General features: G+C 40.9%; 1 protein-coding gene across 2 annotated transcripts in view; it reads right to left on the bottom strand.

Annotated features, from left to right (window-relative positions):
* Positions 1-17,750, bottom strand: part of LOC118684176 (ubiquitin-conjugating enzyme E2 E2) — a 201,428-nt gene extending 183,678 nt beyond the window's left edge. The window contains exons 1-3 of one of the 2 annotated variants that reach the window (XM_036378918.2): positions 17,493-17,750; positions 12,711-12,894; positions 4,663-4,713 (exon numbers count right to left, since the gene is read on the bottom strand). In XM_036378918.2, the coding sequence (XP_036234811.1) occupies positions 4,663-4,713; positions 12,711-12,886 (227 nt within the window). In that variant the 5' untranslated portion in view covers positions 12,887-12,894; positions 17,493-17,750. Of the gene's footprint in view, positions 1-4,662; positions 4,714-12,710; positions 12,900-17,492 lie in introns of both variants that reach the window. The other variant, XM_036378917.2, reaches the window with a different exon arrangement.
* Positions 17,751-18,217: the final 467 nt, after the last annotated feature.

The raw sequence follows: 18,217 nt of genomic DNA, 5'->3' as shown, positions 1-18,217 counted from the left end.
AGTAACACAACGGGAAGGGAGCCTGAATTCAGGCTGGAAATGTTTGCAAAGAAAAACGTTCAGAGAAAGCATTTCTTACTCCACTTTTTCATCCTGCTCACACATTAGCATCACATGAGTCACAGCCGTGTGCCTGTGGCAACAGACCGATGCCTCCCCAAGTCAAACAATCAAAATCACTGAGCACAATTGCAGGGTAGATACTTGCTGTACCTGCTGCTCCAGGTCCCTCCACTCCTCTCCCTCTGCATTTTAGAGCAAGGCTGACCACCTTCTCTCTCCCAGTCCTTCCCTGATATTGTGCTCCCTTTTGTTTTCTGCTCCTGACACTTGTGCCATCCCTTTAGCTTTAAAGTAGCGCTAGGTAGGAGTATAAACATGGCCCCAAGAACAGTAACTCAAATTGTTGGAATTCACATAATCCCATGGAGTTGTGAAGATGCGTGGCTCAACATTTCAGCAAAAACAGAGTCAAAGCAGTATTAAACAGAAATGTTGGACTCCATACAGTCACTAATAGTACAAGAGATATCCACGAGGCACACTGACCTCTCTCCCTAAGTCAAACTGAAAATGTTGCCCTTCCACTTGGCTCTTCTCAACATCATCCCAAAGAGAACTGTTTTAAGTATTATCAGTGTGATTTGTTTTCAAAAGCAAAATACTAGAATCACATATGCTAGTTGCTTATCAATTTTACAGACAGTATAAAAAGCAAGGAATTAATGTAATGATTCCAAACAAATGGAAGAGATAAGACTACACACAGGATTTTAAACTTATTGTTTTAGAATGAGAGTCATTCTGCCCACTAAGCTGCACAGTCCTTAACAGTGTATTTCTGAGCCCCAAGCATCACCTACATTGCTAGAGGGTAAAAGAAATGAAATGTAAAGAACATAATAGGAATTGCAGTAAATACACAGAAAAGAGAAGAATGATAAAAAGCACACCAGAGAACAACAAAAGAAAACATGAAGGGGAAGATAGGTAAGATCGGTTACTTAATAGAAAATTTTGAGCAGTTGCTCCAAGTGGCGTCCACAGAGAGCTGCTATTCACTTCATGCTGGCTCTCCTTGTTTCCAGCTGCTAAGTTCACATTGAAAGAAGCTAAAAATACATGAAATACTTTCCAAATATTATTTTCCCATGTAAGCAATTGGTGTAAGTTGTCACAGAGAAGTTGTCCTCTTGCCAGTGAGAAGGGAAATACTACACAAGAAGTTGCATTCTATGAAATCATTTGTCTCATGCACAATGCAGCCGAAAATATGGGGAGGATTGAAAAGGCATTATTTTAGCTACAAGTATTTCCAACTGTTCCCCCCTTTCAGTAAGGCAATATAGGAAAATGACACTTAAATATGAGGATCTTATCACCTGTGAGAAAAGCTATACTCTGCACTACTCAGGAGCATAATGTGTGTGCCATTTCTAGCAATCAAGCTTTGATATTTCAATGAGAGGAAAAAAAAAGACAGGAGTGGCAAATGTCTACAATTTAGGTATACCATCTCCTGACAAACTGAAATTTCACAATGCTGCAGATTTAAAACATAAATGGCACTGCTTTGAATTCAGGACTGTCCTTGCCAGTAAATTCAGCTTATTACAAAAGTAAAATAGGGGAAGGGATGGGACAACTCATACTGAAAACCATCCAGTTCTTTCTGTTAAATGTGAAGTATAACAGGCTTTTTTATGACATGCCTTCCTCCAAAAATAGCAATGATTACACTGCTCACCTCCCACACCCACACCCACACCCCCCTCCCCAGCTTGGCTTTTTTACATGTAGAACATTATACAGTCTCAGTCCTGAGGAAGGAGCCAAAGTTTGTGGAGCCAAGAGGACTCACTCCATTGCCCAGTACCCAAACTACAGAAAAGGAAGTAGGGAGGCAGGCGACTCTAATTTCTTATAGTATTAAATCTTTTAAAGCCAAAGTGACAGATTTTGTAGGAACTCTGAAACCCACAGCTTTCCACAGTTTTGGAAAGATGCTGCAAGTCCCAGCAGTGATAATACGCCGATTCCAAGGCACATTTGTGAGCAAGACTTTTTTGTCTTCCAAACAAACACAAAGATTATACAGTCTATTCTCTTCACAAGGATGAGGCAGGGGAAATGTTAAGATCACAGCTGCTGCAGCAGTGGAAGCTGCAGCTGCCTTGGAGCTTGTAGCGACTGTGTAGCCTGCCATGCAATTGAGGGATGCTACTGTGCTACAGATACTGTTCCATTTGGGGCTTTTTTCATGAATGGAAGAAACCTGAAGCTTTGGCCTGCTGTAGTTAGTGAAAAGTCTTGCAAATTATTTTGCAATACTCCACCTAAGTTCCAATTCAGCTCAACAGCTTTTCTATCAGATCTTCCTAAGTAGCTATTTAAGATAGCTGTATTCTTGAATAATACTTTCTTCACACCTCCTATGACATTTAGTTTTCAGAATTATCACATTCCTATTGCCCAGTCATTATTTATTTTATGTATGAAGGAGTACATACAGTGAAAGTAAGATGGAATCACAACCATTTCAAGCAACCTACATCTGGAATGAACTTACCTTTATGAAATATGGTTAGGCTTTTTAATAGAAAAAGCTAACACGTCTTTTAAGAATGACCTAAATTTCACTAAAACTAAGAAAGGATCTATCAGTACTTTAAGATATACTGTACAATAGCTCAGCTTTCCTCATTATTCTAAAGAATCATGCCTGGCTGATGTATTTATTTTGTAACATTTAACTATAACAGAAAATAGATGAAGTTCAAATGAAAACACTGTTTAGACTATGTCAACAAAGCATAAACTAAATGAAGTGATTCTGCATTGACTATAAAAACATATTTGCTAATATTAAAGTTACTAATGGTTCTCTATCAATCTATTACAACATGAAGTAATTCTGCATCTTAAGAACTGCGTTAAAGCAGCAGACACATGAAGTTAGATGTGATTTTGCAAAACAGCATCATGGAGTGCACTTTATTGCTGTTTTATCATTAGTGTAAATAATTCAACAAACCCATGAAACCTCCTGATTACTTGTTTTTTTTTTGTAAATTGCAAGTCACTAAAGGGCTTTCCACTCAGACAGTCAATGCTTACTTTACACTTGCTAGCAAAAAAAAAATCAAATATAATAGTATCTTGTATACTGAAACAAGTGCTTTGTTATAAAGAGAAGGCTTCAGAAAACCAGAAAAAAATGACACTGCTGTAAAAACCTGTAAGCCTTTTACTCTCAGTTCAAAGACTTAACCATTCTTCTACAACAGACTGAAGTTTCATATTCATCTCAGCAAATCAATCCGCTAATAGGCATCAGTCATCAACACCGAAGTAAAATCTGCCACATGAAACAGCTTTGATGTGATTGAAGACTCACACATAGTCGTAAGTATGACAGAACAGCTTAGCTATTAAAATGTTTTATCCAGCAAAAAACTGTTCATCCTAATTGACTGAAATACTCTTTGAATGCTATTATTGCAAGGCTACTTCACTAAGCAGCGCCTTGGCACATAGCCACTTGACTTATATCTTGAGATCCAGCACAACCACATCAAATCTTGTTAGAGTATTTTCTTACACACACTTTTGTCAAGAGACCAAAACAATAAAGCTGACTGTCATTTTTACAACCAGTTGCTTAGTTAATTCGATACCGAAACATACTGGGATTCATTATAAACGCTGCATGCAATCAGCCATTTCTATCAATCTTTCTTTTTAGTTCAGTAACAGAATGAAACCTACTAACCACATCAGTTGAGATGGGTTGACAGGACTGGGTGGAAGCTATTCTTCTGCACTGAGCCAAACCCCTCACCATGAGAGGTGCAGTAGCAGGGACTTCTTTAAACAGCAACGCACAGCCCTGGCCCAGCTCCAACACTGACCATATGTCACAAGCTGACAGATAAGAAGCCCGAGACAGCCATCTGAAAACAACTGTACACAGCCCCAGCCACCAGACAGTGAGGGTTTCAAGGTCTACCTCATCATTCATTTCAAAGCCAATTTTAAACATACCAGAAGGAAATATACTTGACAAGAAAAACACAAGCTGCCCCCCCACCTCTCAAACCAAACCAAATCAAACCACAACAAAATGAAACACCGAAACCAAGCAAGCACACAGTCATTATCAGAAAGTCTATATGATGCTATACTCTAACTCAGAAAGTGTCCATTGAATATCACAATTGATTGCAACAACCACAGTCAGAAAATTACTAACAGTTTGTGCCTGTAACACTCTCCTTTCTCCATTATATTCGCAGTGTATTAACAAGTTGCAAAGAAAGGAGCCAAATATACCCAGCAACTGCCACCAAGATTACATTTCACAGAACCAAAAAAACCATTATTGATTTAATATCTGAAATGAAGGATGATTTGGTATTTGTCCTGTATCTATTAATGCATCACAGAGTTCATCCATTTATGCCACTACTTTTGTTACCAGAAAGTGTGTCATATCAATTCTTTATATGTAGGCAACATATTATCTCTCAGATCTTATTCCAAAATTACTAAATGATCAGCACAAAAAAATAACTAAAATTTACTTCAGTCCCCTATGCCATTTCCACAGATCCATACATTTAATTTCCATATTCCAAATTAATAAAATCCAGGTGAACTTACCTACAGTTCGGAGGAGGGTCTAATGTAATTTCTGCAAGTTCTTTCTGAATTCTTGAAAGAAAAAAAAGATACTATCAGGACTTTTTTTCCATCTGTTTTTTTCAACTTTATGAACATTTTTACATCAATCAATAGTAACAAAATATAATTCTTAGAATTTCTGACTGAAAGTTGATCTATATTGTTTCATGAAAATGTGCAAGAACACGTAGAATAAAAACTAAATATTTTCTGAAAAATGAACATCCAGTATGGAACAAATGCCATGAGCAGCCACCTAGAAAATCACACTTTTTCCATAGGTCAGGAATCTCAGCTCCTTGGCTCACTTACACAATTACTAAATATCGCATATACCCTCTTTCTCTATTTCCCCTCCGACTATATGTCTTGCAGTTCTTGCCCTCCAGAATATTTAGCTTCTTAATAATGTATATTGTATTGGCAGGGAAAAAAAAACCCAGCTCAAAGGAAAATTGCCCAGAATAAGCCCACCCAGGACTTCACAACCTCCTACATATACTGGGGGCTGATATCAGCTTCCCCCAAAGGGAAGTGCTCCAGCTCCCTGGTCAGCCTGGGGACCTGCTGCTGGGCTTGCTCTGATACCTGCCTTCTTTTTACTGAGGGGATAAAACTGGTAAATGCTATTCCAGATACAGTCTAATGAGAGCTGTGTAAAGGCAGATAAATCTCTTTCATTTGCCTGTGGACTATGCTTCTGTTAATACCTCCCAGGAGGCAGCCCAGCCTTTGTCGCTGCCTCACACTGAGCCTGCTGTTTGCCAAGGCTCCCATATCCTTCTGAGCAGAGATGATCCCCAGTGTGTATCTGAGCAAGGGCTAAGTCCTCCCCGCATCCATGGTGTTCATTTGTCCTTGTTGAATTTCATGAGTTCTCTGTCAACCCTCTCCTGCAGCCCGGCCTGATCCCTCTGAGCCGTAGCCTTGCCCTGGTGTGTACAAGCTGCTTGTCATCTGAAAACTTCTCAGTGCACTCTGCCATGTCCTCCAGATCACCAATAAAGACATTACAGGCATCCTGCCAGAGCTCTTCCTCCAGGGAGAGCAACTTCGTTGTTAAGAATTTCTGGATATTCCCAGGCTGATGCTTCCCAGCCAAGTCCTTGAATAGCTTATCTCTGCCACAGCTGGCAATGGGGGCTCTTTTCCCTTACACCAGCATCTGCATCAGAGCCAGCATCTTGACCTCTGAAGAAATTTAAGTATGCAGAATATGATACAGAGCTCCCAAAGGAACTTGTAGGAGTTTACAGTTCCCAAAGACTTGCCAGACTATGATGCCATAAGCAGGACTGCGAATGCCACCTTCCCTATAAACTGTATCCAAGGCTTTTTTCATAGGCTACTTCAGTGCAAAAACATAAACATGTAGAAGGAGGAAGGAAAAGAAAAACAATTCAATACATCTTTAGTAGTTTCTTCTTGCCTTCCTTCACAAGATTTCATGTACAGAGCAGATTGCTATTTCTATTACTCCCTACACTAAAAAAGAAATAATAACACAGTAATACCACTCAAATTCATGAGATAGGTGCTCAAGCCACAAGCCAAAGGTTCAGGCCTGACCTACACATATCTTGTTAAAAACGACTGCTATCCATTTTGCATATAAATATAGGTAAAGAAAATGACTTATCAAAATAAGCATTCAGGTATATTGGCATATATAAAGCAAAAAAGAGCAGTTTAATTCTTTATATATTGCTACAATCCAAACACAATCTTGCATGTTTAGGAGTCTCACAGCCACTATCAAAATTCCCCTTATGCCACTAAGAATTGATTTTATGGCTCTAATGAATAAATGGACCAACAGCAGTAGAAGAACTGCCTGAACCAGGAACTCAAGCCTTTATCATTCACATTCTGAAATAATCAGGACATACGTAAGATTTGTAGGCAGAGGTAATAATCATTTATTAAGACCTGATGACAGCATTGAAAAGATAAAAATACTCTTCCAGATGCTTAGATTTTCTTTAACTTCTATGCATATAAATACAGGCAAAGTAAATGGCTTACCAAAATAAGCATTCAGGTATATTGGCATATATAATATAAAATGCCCCTGCATGTACCAAATGCTCACATCCAGCTTGCTGCCATCTGAAAACTTTAGTGTGGATTCTGCCATATCCTCCAGGTCACCCCATAAAGACATGACAGGCATCCTGCCAGAGTTTTAACTCCAGGGAGGGCAACTTTGTTGTTAAGGATTTCTGGACATTCCCAAGCTGATGCTTCCAAGTCAAGCCCTTGAATAGCTGAGTGTATATACCCTACATACACACAAACACACAAGCTTATTTCTGTAGAGGGGAAGCAATTTGATCTTTACTTGCTTTTTCTACTCATTGAGATGTTTGCAGCTCCAGCGTATAGAATTCCTCCAATAAATATCATAATTTTTTTTATAAAAACACAGGCACAGTCTGCTTAATCAAACACAAAATCATTGTAGTAACACTGAAAGTCATCCCATTTTTTAATTAGTGAATTTTAAGGCCAACAAAAATGTTGTTTTAAAAGTTAGCCCATTTGAAACAATCCTAACAAATAACAACTTTTAGAAGGGAGATCTTATAACTATGGGAATGCTTAAAATATTTCTTCTGTATATTACAAAATTCTGCCATGATTTTGAAATTTATACTACCACAAATTCAAACTATAGAAAACCTAGGCTGCATGGAAACTTAAATTTTGTGGTTTATGAGTTGTTTTGCTTTCTCAGCCTTTTTTAAAGTTACAGAATGATGGCATTGCACTTGTTTTTGGAGTCAGAGATCATTCCTTTGTTTTACATATAGTTGTAAAAATTGTTAATATTTCATGGCATTAGAGTGAGTACGAGGCGCATCAAGAATGGATTGACAACTTCAACAACTTCAGTCCTAGATCAAAATCTTTACATTCTTCCTCCTAAATCCTAACCCACGTTCCCTACATTCTGAAAACAAAACAGTCTCATTTTCTCCACCTGTTCTAGTTCAACCCAAAACTTCTAATGCCAAGAGCACTAAAATGGCCCTTTATCAAGCTATTCTGTGATTGAGCAGACACAGACAAACCACCTTTCTGCCTCAAGATGTATAAATTGATCAGATCGTACTGTCTATTAATGTTCAAAAGACATCATTGCTCTTGCAAATACCTAAGACAAAGATGTTTAATTCATGATCATTTTTATACAAACAGGATAAACATATTCGTACAATACTGTCCATCAATTGCTCCTCAGCAAGCTGTCCATGTTTATTCTCCTGCTCTGTGGTGTCCCAAACTAAAATTAATTTATACACCTTACATTTCTTTTGTTGCAACCTTAATTTACCTTGCATTCATGCTGAGAGCTCATTCATAAACAGTTTCTGTAGAACAGCTGACACGTAGCTTGTTCACATGTCACAGCACTCAAAGTTACAATTAAATCATCGGACAGCATCCCAGAGAGCCTTGCACTGATAGAGACCTCCAGTGTGCAAGCTGCCCTTTGTCTGCACATGCCCTGGCACTCGCCTCTATCCCCATTGAGCTGCCCTCAGAATCTGCCATGGGAGAGGACGTGCCTCATTTCCTTCGCTGACCACAGAGGACTCACCGCGATTAAATGCGGCCTCCGGCAACAAAAAATTTTTTTTCAGGGTCCTTTCTGGCATCTGTTTATTTGGATATTCTGCCTCAATAACAGTTATGTTTAAAAATGTCAGAGAGGAAAAACCTTCTATATTGAAATAATTACATATATCCAGTTTATATTTAAACTAATGACACTATGGTTTATTACATATTGGACAATGGAGACGAGGGCAGGGGGTGAGGCCCTTGCTGGTAATCAAAGCCCTGGGCTGCACACATAAGACATTTAATTTGCAATGTCAGATCTGATACTTTGTTTGGTCTTAGAGAAGTCATCTGACTCTTCCCTCTCATGTATATACACACACATATAAAAAAAAAAATCCCTCCATTTAACTAACAGAAAAGAACAAACACAGTTGCCTTCCAGTAACGGTGCAATGGTTAATCTACTCGTAAATTCAGAAGCATGAAAGTACATTGTGGATTTCAAATATTATTAATTCTCACAGACACATATTTACTACTGTACCAAGCCAAGAGGGACTGAGTTGTTTCCTTCATGACACAATTCCCTAAAGCTAAGAAAGATGTGAACATGTTAGAGAATCTCCCAACCTTATTAATAGGAAATGAAATAAAGGACCACATGACAATAAACTCTTTCTACCACATCTGCTTTTCTAAACTACATGTCTATCTACCCATAAAAGCCAGATGAATCAATAGCTTATATCAAAGAATATACTACTTAGAACATAGTTAAAAATGCAGTCACTGGTATGTATTTCAATACTAAACAAATTGTGACTGAGCAGGAAATTGATCTAAAGATGGTTAGTTTCATACTGAGGAAAGGAAATATTCTCACCTACTTATTAAAAGATGGATAAATTACAAGGATATTTCTTGTAACAAAAAGCACTCCATATTTTGCCATCATATTCAACATGCTAAATATCATTTCCAGATTCTATGATAAACCTCAGGAAAAAAAAGATAAGGGGGGGCAGGAAATACTCAGTTTTGTTGAATTTTGAACCAATTTAATCTATCACTTATTTGCTACTCCTTAAGACTGCAACTTCTTTGAATAATTAAAAGATTACAACTAAAGTTGTACAGTTCACAATTTGTTGTAGGCACAGATATTTATTTAAAAATGTCAGGACTGGACATAAAGGTTTACAGATTTTCAACTGGCAACTTCAGGAGCCAAGCAAAACAATACATTTATTTGTTGAGCTACCATGTCAGCCAAGAATGGTTACACTTCTCTCAATCCAAAGGTCATGCCAAGATTTGCTACTTAAGAGGTAACAAGATGCCTGCTGTTTTCAAGGACAGCAATTCAATTCCATGTCTGAACTGTAATTGTGATATGCAGCAAGTTTCTCAATCTTGACATGTTGGGTAAGAAAGGTTGCTATTTAAGGTGATGCCCTCTGGGTGAGGAAAATTGAAGGACCGGTACACTGCACGACATATGCTGTAAGCTATTACACCTGTATAGCAGCTAGTCCTGAAGTATTAACAGAGAAGGACAGCATGTGATGGCATTCTGCCTTCTTGATGCCATCCACAGCAATGCTAACAGAAGAAATTCCATATCTCAGTACCAAAAATCTTACTGAAATAGAAATATGAGTGGTTTCACACAGCCTCTGTAATCAGATCACTTTGGAAAGCAGTTAAGCTGCATGCTTATATTCATACATAAGACAGGGAGCAGTTTACAACTACATAAGCAAAAGTCAGCACACTGATAAATCTTGATTATTATAAAACCTCATGCTACTGAAAATTCTTTTACTGACTCCATAAAACACAAATGAAAAGCAAAACAGGAGTCTTCCAAATAGAGATGCACAAACCTTCCTCCATATACAGAGGGTATCATAATGCAATCCAAAAAAGCTGTGGCTAGAATTCCATACGGACAAAAAAGCTTTCCAAGTGAGAAAATCTGATTTCCAAACTCAGGTTAGAATCAAGCCTGTAGTCTGTGACTTTAGCTACAGTGAACTTGCTGGTGCTGTTTTTTTGAATCTGCTTCAAAGCTTTTAAAGAAATTAAGGAATCTTGACAAAAGCCACAATTGTGCTACACTCTGTTGTTTGAGTGTTTTACTGATTGTTTAGCAGTTTACTCCTTTCACCATAATAAAGGTACCAGAGTAAGGCCTTATTAAACCTGCACTATTTCTCATTCATAATGAACTAAAATAACAATATTACTATGAAGATTTTTCATACAGACTGTTTTTGGAATACTTATTACATATTGAGGACTTTAAGACATTTTTCCTTCCTTTATGCAACTCCCCTCCTTTTTAGCCTCTAATTTCTGACTTGGTTTTCTCGAGACATAACTGATTTTAATTAAAAAGCACAGAAACAAAACCTGTGATATGAAAACCTGTCCGGATTAGAGAAGGTGCAATTCCAATTCTAACACAATGACAAACTACTGAATATTCAAAAACAAAAAAAGGGGAAAAAATTATACAAAAAAAAAAAAACCATTAGTACAACAACTGTTTCTGTAATCCTTCCAGAAAGTGTTCCAAGAATCCGCACTCCTAAATTATATTTCTCTTCAAAAATGTACACATATCTACGGAACTATTGTAAGTCATGTCAGCTTTTAAAATATATAATCAAATGTATATTTCTAAAATGTATAATCAATATTATTACACATGTGAAACTAGCTTTAGAGTCTAACTGGCAAATGTACTGAAGTCAGCAACTGATGGCATAATTAGGTTCAGCAGAACCATAAGCAGATATGATTAAACTTTAAAAGGTTTAAGTAATTTTATCACTGTAAAATGCTTGTTGATAAAAGCTCTAAGCTTTGAAGATACAAAGCTCAGATTAATAGACCAATTTCTGACATATCATTATTAATTTTTTAATAGGATAGTGTCCACAGGCCCTTGTCAGAATCCTAGCATCATTACACCAGGCATTGTACAAAGTTCAGAATACACAGACTGCTTTCTAAAGATGCTGGAAACTGTTTTTATGACCTTAAAAGTCATGACTAATCCAATATTCCTAATATTAAAAAAATAATAATAGCAGGAAGCAGATGAAAGAGAAGAGCAGAAACCATAACGGCTGTGAGGATTAACTACATTAATAACATCATGATTTGTAGTGAAAGCTGGGTGGGTTTTTTTTTTCCCTTCTTGTCATAGAAGGAAACACAGGCAAGTTTTGCTGGCCATTCTGTAAGAGATATGACCAGGTAATCTCCTAATAGTGTCACAGCAGGAATGTGTGTCCAGAAAGTATTTCTCCAGAGAATTAAAAATTAAGAAAACTAGCTGTAAGAGAGGAATCTATAGCAGAAGAAAAGCATGACATGACAGTACCTCGCTGGAAAGACAGAAGATACTTTAGTATCCTCACTAAAGTATCTAAAGATACTTTAGAAATGGATTTAATTGGTAAGGGACAGATTAGGGCAAAACAAAGACTCGAATCCTGACTAGATGTACGCATATTTATATAGTATTATTTACAGACTCTGACTGCATGCATATGTTATAAATTATGGCAGCAGGGGCTCGATGCTCCTCCTTTACCACAGCACCACAGTGGTACAACTCCAGTGTTTTGTCTGGTAGTTTACACTGCCTTGGACTAGCAAAGAAACGAGATCTGGGAATTCTGCATTAGGACAGTCTGCAGAATTGGTCTCTTGTCAGACTATTTTATGAGTGCTTTTTAACTTCAATCGCTATAATCCCACTTGCCCAGACTTACAACCATACGTGTACTAACGAAGCAACACTAAGCTGTAAATTCCTTCTGTCTGGTCCCAGCAAGACAATCGTATCTGGAGATGGACATGATAGCATAGAATAATTTAAATAGCTATTCTACAAACCAACCTTTCATCTCAATCAGAAAAGGGAGGGAAAATAAATGGGTATTAAAACAGATCACAGTTCAAAGTAAGAACCAACATACATTTGTTGTTCACTCAAGTATTTCTGACCTGACCATCTGGGAAAAGAAAAGGCAGTACTTCATGGCAATAGGTAGTCCTAACATGCTGAGTTACTGAACTGTCTGAAATGTTTATGGCTAATTAACTGTAAGTTATACTGACAAGTTTCAACATCAGTCATACATACATATACAGAGATATATTTTATAAGGCTACAAAACTGTCTGAGTTTTATTAGCAATAAAAAAATGTCAGCTTTTATCATGCAAGCAACTATTAAAACCATGTGAAAGAGGCAAACTGACAAAGAAAGGGAAAAGTATACAGGTCTCATTATTGTGACCAGTCTCAAAAGGTTATTACACTGATACAGTAATGTTGTAATAAAACAATCAGAAAAATTAATATACTGAGTCAATACATGGATCTGATGGCCAGCTGAAAGAAGAGAAAGGAAGAAACAACCAGGAAGAACACTGTACCTTTTAGCACTAGTTGACAATTTAGCAGCTGTTTTGCTCGATATTTTTCCCTCTTTTTTCTTGGGCTGAACTTGCTCCCTTTCTTGTTCTTGCTGAACACCTTCACGCTGATCTCCATCAGAGCTGCCTCCACTGGTGCTTGGACTATCATCCACTCTCTGCCCCTCTGTAGACATGGCAGATGCTGCACTGAACAAAGACAAAAAACTGAAGTTAGTTTTTTGAGAAGAAACTGCCTAATTGTATTTCTTACATGCTTAAGGAAAGAACACATGGGATATATGTCTTTGTCCTAATAAAATAATGCTTGTGTCACAGTAGTTCAGTAATCCTTGTACTGAAGAGTTTTGCCACAAGCATCCTAACAATATTTCAGGAGCTGGCAATTTTAAACCCTATACCACTGCCACCCCCAAACAACCCCAACCAACCCACAAACAAAAAATACAAAACAAACACACAAACCAATCCCCCTGCCAAACTCTTCACACATGCACACATATATATATGTATGAAAACCAGAAGTTACTGAAGTTAAGTGGGAAACATAATCCTGCAAGTGTAAAGCCATTCACTGTGAATTATGCTTTTCAACCACTCAGCAATACTATCAGTTAGCTGTCCCATCAACTATGCCACCAGTTCAAATCTACCACAGCCAGTTAAAAACTGAGAGTTACTACTATCTTAGCACTCTCTGTTATCCCATATGAAATAAATCTGTGGGCTCATTCCAAGTGTACAATGTGGGTTTCCACATTACAAAATCCACATCTTGGCATGCTTGATGGAAACACAGAACTAAAATGCTCTAACACAGGACTGTTTGTATTTACTAAAGCGGTGAGCACGTTGGTAGAGGATATAACCAAGTTTTTTCCTGACGTTTCATTCAGGCAACATGAAGCAACAAACTTGTCAGAGAACATGAGCAGCAAGAAACCTCAGCATATTTCAGAAGTCAAGTTAATGCTTTATTCACACACTTCTGATACTAGTTAGCTATTTCAATGTCTTCCTTCATTTTAAATAGTATAACAATATGCTGACAGATGAGGGATTACAAGCCCACTGTTACAGCTGCCATGACTTCTCAAACTCTCAAACTGCTCTAATGAAGGGCATATGTCCATGAAAAACCCTTCCTGAATTTGCATATCTGGTGGCACTAACTGATTAAAAAAAAAAACAAACAAAAACCCAAAACCAAACAGAAAACCCGAACCAACAAAACCAAAACCAAATTAAAACCAAAGTATCCAGGTATTTCCTTAACTCCAAATCTGTACTTTAGATACCTATGTTACATATCCTTCTCTACAGATTTTTAGTAAAAAGCACACAGGCCCAAATGTTACTTGCTTACACCCACACAATCCCCATATATCTGGGTGGTTTTCTGATCAAATCTGTCTGAATGAAGAATTTGCTCTTTCATACACAAAGAGTTTCAAATTGCTGTGAACTTCAACTGTCTTTTCCTCTTACCTATGTACAGACATCATCACAATTAAGAACAAAACTATTCACCTAGACTATTATATGTTTTAAGGCTTGCTCAAGGGAGAATAATGAGATTTCAGGCTCAGATACAACCATGCTTGTTCTATGGATTAAACAAAGTTCATCTCCCTGTACATATTTATGGAAAGAGACAGCAAAGGAAAAGTAAATTAATATCAATGCCAACAGGGTTACGTTGAAAAGGACGCTTTTTAAAAAGGCCTAAGTGTTCTTGTTACAGAATAGAAATAAATGTACTCCTATACTGAAAAACCCTTGCCAAGATCTAATTCTATCAAATAATACACACTATGGAGTAGAAGAAATAATCTCTTTATGCATTATTGACACATCCAACTAACTTCAGGAGGAATTAGGTCTCTTTTGTCTATCTTGTGAAGCTATACTGAAAAAGAATTCTAGAAGTATGGCACCCCTTCAAAATGTTTAGGCATTAAAAGAAACAGCCATCAATACCAAGCGATAGATATGTGACTAAAGTTTCCCTTCATCAGCTTAAGCTGCATTTTTTATTTTATAACAGAAAACAGTATTTTCGAATCAAAATACATATAAATACACAACACCAAACCTGCTCATTAAGGTAACTGAAATAATGCAGAGTTTCTGTCCTAAAATTAAAATACAAAAAATGTCCACTCCTAGAGAACAATTTCTCCTATAGTACAGCTACAACAATACATTTAACATAGTTCATAAATTTACACAGGCTGATGTTCAGATATTTAAATCCTGGTTGTGAGATTTCAAGGTAAAGCAGCAGAACACTTAGAGGTAATAAACAACAAAAGTATCACATTCTGAAAAGTCAAAATATGCAACTATAATGCAATTTTGGTAGTAAGTACCCACTTTCCTTGCTTCCATATAAAGCTAAAATACAACCTCATCTCTTTTTATAACACTTAATGTTGGCCTTTATTTGCCCTAGATTTTACTTCTGACCTTTGCTTAATACATCTAATTTTAAAGAGAAAAGTTCTCTCTTCACAATGTACATAGGCTTTAACACTGCAGGCCAGAAAGTTAAAAGCATATTTAATAATGCTTATATGCATAGGACATCTGCTATGAATAATCTTGGCTATAAATATTACTATTATCCAAAAAACAACTGTATTCACTTCATAAGTTCAGGTTACTATCCAGCAGACAAACACTGTAACAGTAGCCCAGAGCATATAATTACTGTAATATGTAATGCCAGCATGTACAAGAGGAAAATGTTTAAATCTGTCATTTGATGTCTGGCTATTTTCTGGGGGAAGGGGGTGTTGCTGGCTTTTGGGTGTTTTTTTCTTTTCTCCTTCTGTCCCTGTTCCTCTTTCTAACATCCAGGCAACTCTTTCTATTCCCTCTCCTCACAATACCTGCAATTTTAGGATGCTCAATATTGCGGTAAAAGTGTGTTTTAAGGGGCCTGAAATTAAGACACTTCTAATGGGGTCAAACTTAGAAGACACACAAACATATGAACAAGTAAGAGAATGGGGGAAAAAAGTCAACTGAGAGGATGACACCGCGAAGAAAACATTTTGCTGCCACTAACACAGACAGAAACACAAGATACTCCTTGAGCTGTAAGTGTGTTTGAAACTGTCAGACAGGGCGAGAGGAAGACACACGATGTCCAGGTTCCCGGCTGCCAGGCTATTCTACATTCAGACGGGGGTTGCTAACCTCCCTGCTGTTGTGCAGAGAAAAATGAGCAGAGGGGGCAGAGGAAGGAATGAAGGGGGACTTAAAAGTCTCTGCCTTAACGTGAGATGAATCAGCACCGAGAGAGATTACAAGTGTAGCTACAACTATCAATTTGAAGTGAAGGGTGTCCAAAATATTTTGCTTTTGTCAAATATATCCACCGGCACCTTCCCTTTCCTCCTCAAACTAAAAACAAAGCCAAAACAACAACAATAAAAACAAACAAACCAACAACAAAAACAAACAAACCAACAATAAAAACAAATAAGACAAGAATACCCCAAACCACCAGTCATCATCAGATATCACACACGACCAAAAAAAAAAAAAAAAAAAAAAATCCACCAGTCGGGGACAGCAAGATTCTGGCAATGTGCAGATGGGTCCCAAGGGCGGCAGAGCTAGTGATGATGTCTTTCTAAAGTGCTCGTAATTTCCTATAAGCCAAGATAAATTGAGTATTTCTGCAGGGTCCACCACGAGCAGCAATGGCAGCAGCCGCCTTACTTCATCTTCATTAGGAACCATAAAGGGCTAAAAGACCACAGCATCGCGGGACGGGAGGCAGAAAGAGCCCAGTCTGTGCAAGAGGAGGCTCCGCCACTGAGAGAGGCACCCGGAAGGATGGGACGGGACCGGACGGGACAGGACGGCAGCCCCGGGCTCCCACGGCCCCGCGTGGGCACTCTCCCATCGGGAAGCCCCCGCCGCACGGGAGGGGCTGGGGGCCACGAGCATCCCCAGAACCACACACCCCCCGCACTCCCACGGCCGGGCGGGCGGCGCCGGGCCGGGGTGAGAAGTAGAAGACAACCGAGGAGAGGAGGAGGAGGAGGAGACTGAGACTGAGAGAGGAAGACGTCGGGGGCACATGCGGGAAGGGAGAGGGTTGGGCTGCGGGGCTCCTTGGGGCGCGGGGGTGGGGGCTTAGTGCCTTTCCCGAGGGGTTCCAGCCCGGGGTGCCCACCGCTGCGGCAGGGGCTGTGGGGATAGCGCATCCCAGGAGGCTCGGTCGTCGTGGGGGGCAGGGGGTACCCCGGCGCCCCAGCGACCCAGGGGCGCAGAGAGTGCCGCGGGGACCATGCGGAGCGGGGGTGGGGAGCGGGGGTGGTCGCTGCTCCCGCCCGCAGCAGGGCGAGCAGGACAAATGGACACGGAAGAGTTGCTGAAAGGGTGTGGGGGTGCTGAGGAGCAATGGAGGCTGGATGGAGCCTGGGGGAGCGGGGAGCGCCGCCAGAGATGCCGAGGTGGCCGGGGGCGGTGGGGGGGGCGGCCGGGACGGTTGCTATGAAAGGGCACGGCCGAGGATGACAAGGGGGGCAAGGGGGTACCAGGCAGCACCAGGGGGATGCGGAGAGGGCAGGGAAGATGAAGGATAAAGATAGAGACAGAGGGTGGCAGATAAACGTGGGGAAGAGAGAGGGTGCTGCCGTGGGGGAGGGATGGCGAGCGACGGCGGGGGTAGGAGCCCGGCGGGGGGAGGGGAGGCAGACGGGGAGCTCAGCCGGGGCAGAGGTAGGTGTACCCCGGCAGAGACGGAGGGAAAGCCGCCGCTACCTGCAGGCGAGCGCAGGTCTCTCTCTCGCTGGCGCCGGGCACAAACTGCGGGACAATCCGTCGCGGTCGCCCCGACTCCGGCCGGGCGCGGGGCTGGAAAGGGGCTACAGCCGCTCACTGAGTCATGAGCCCGCTGCCCCGCGCTCCTCGCTGTCGGCTTCCTCTCCCCTTTCCCGTCTCTCCCGAGCAGCAGCGACAGCCGCCGCCGCTTCTCCCGCCGCCGCCGCTCCTGCCCCCGCTGCCCGGAGAGAAGTGAAGCCGCTGCCGCGCGCGCGCGCGCACCCCCGCCGCCGCCTCCGCGCGCGCGCGCCCCCACCCGTCCGCCCGGCGCCGCGCGCGCGCGCGCCCACCAGCCAATTATCCCGGGCGTTCGCGGGCCCGAGGGAGGGGCGGGAGGGCGGGGGCGCGCGCGCGGCTTCGGCAAGGGAACGGTGGGGGGGGGGGGGGGGAAGTGACGGGATGGGGGCGCGCGCGTCCGCGGGGGCTGGCGGAGGCCGCGCGCCGCCGGGCACGGGGGAGGGGCAAGAAGCGGCGGCGGGAGCGCGCGTTAAAGGGAAGCACCGGGGGCTGGGCGGGGTCAGCGGGGCAGAAGAAGAAGGAGGAGGGGATGGGGCGAGGTGGGACCTTCGGCCGGGGATTCGGGGCGGGGGGGGAAATGGAGGTGAGGGTACTTGGCCTTTCTCCCCGCCGCCGGGCTGCCGCGGGCCCCCACACGAAAGTCCGGG

This window comes from Molothrus ater, chromosome 1 (genome assembly GCF_012460135.2).
Source record: "Molothrus ater isolate BHLD 08-10-18 breed brown headed cowbird chromosome 1, BPBGC_Mater_1.1, whole genome shotgun sequence".
In the NCBI taxonomy this organism is placed as follows: domain Eukaryota; kingdom Metazoa; phylum Chordata; class Aves; order Passeriformes; family Icteridae; genus Molothrus; species Molothrus ater.
This window is presented reverse-complemented; position numbering and strand designations above follow the sequence as displayed.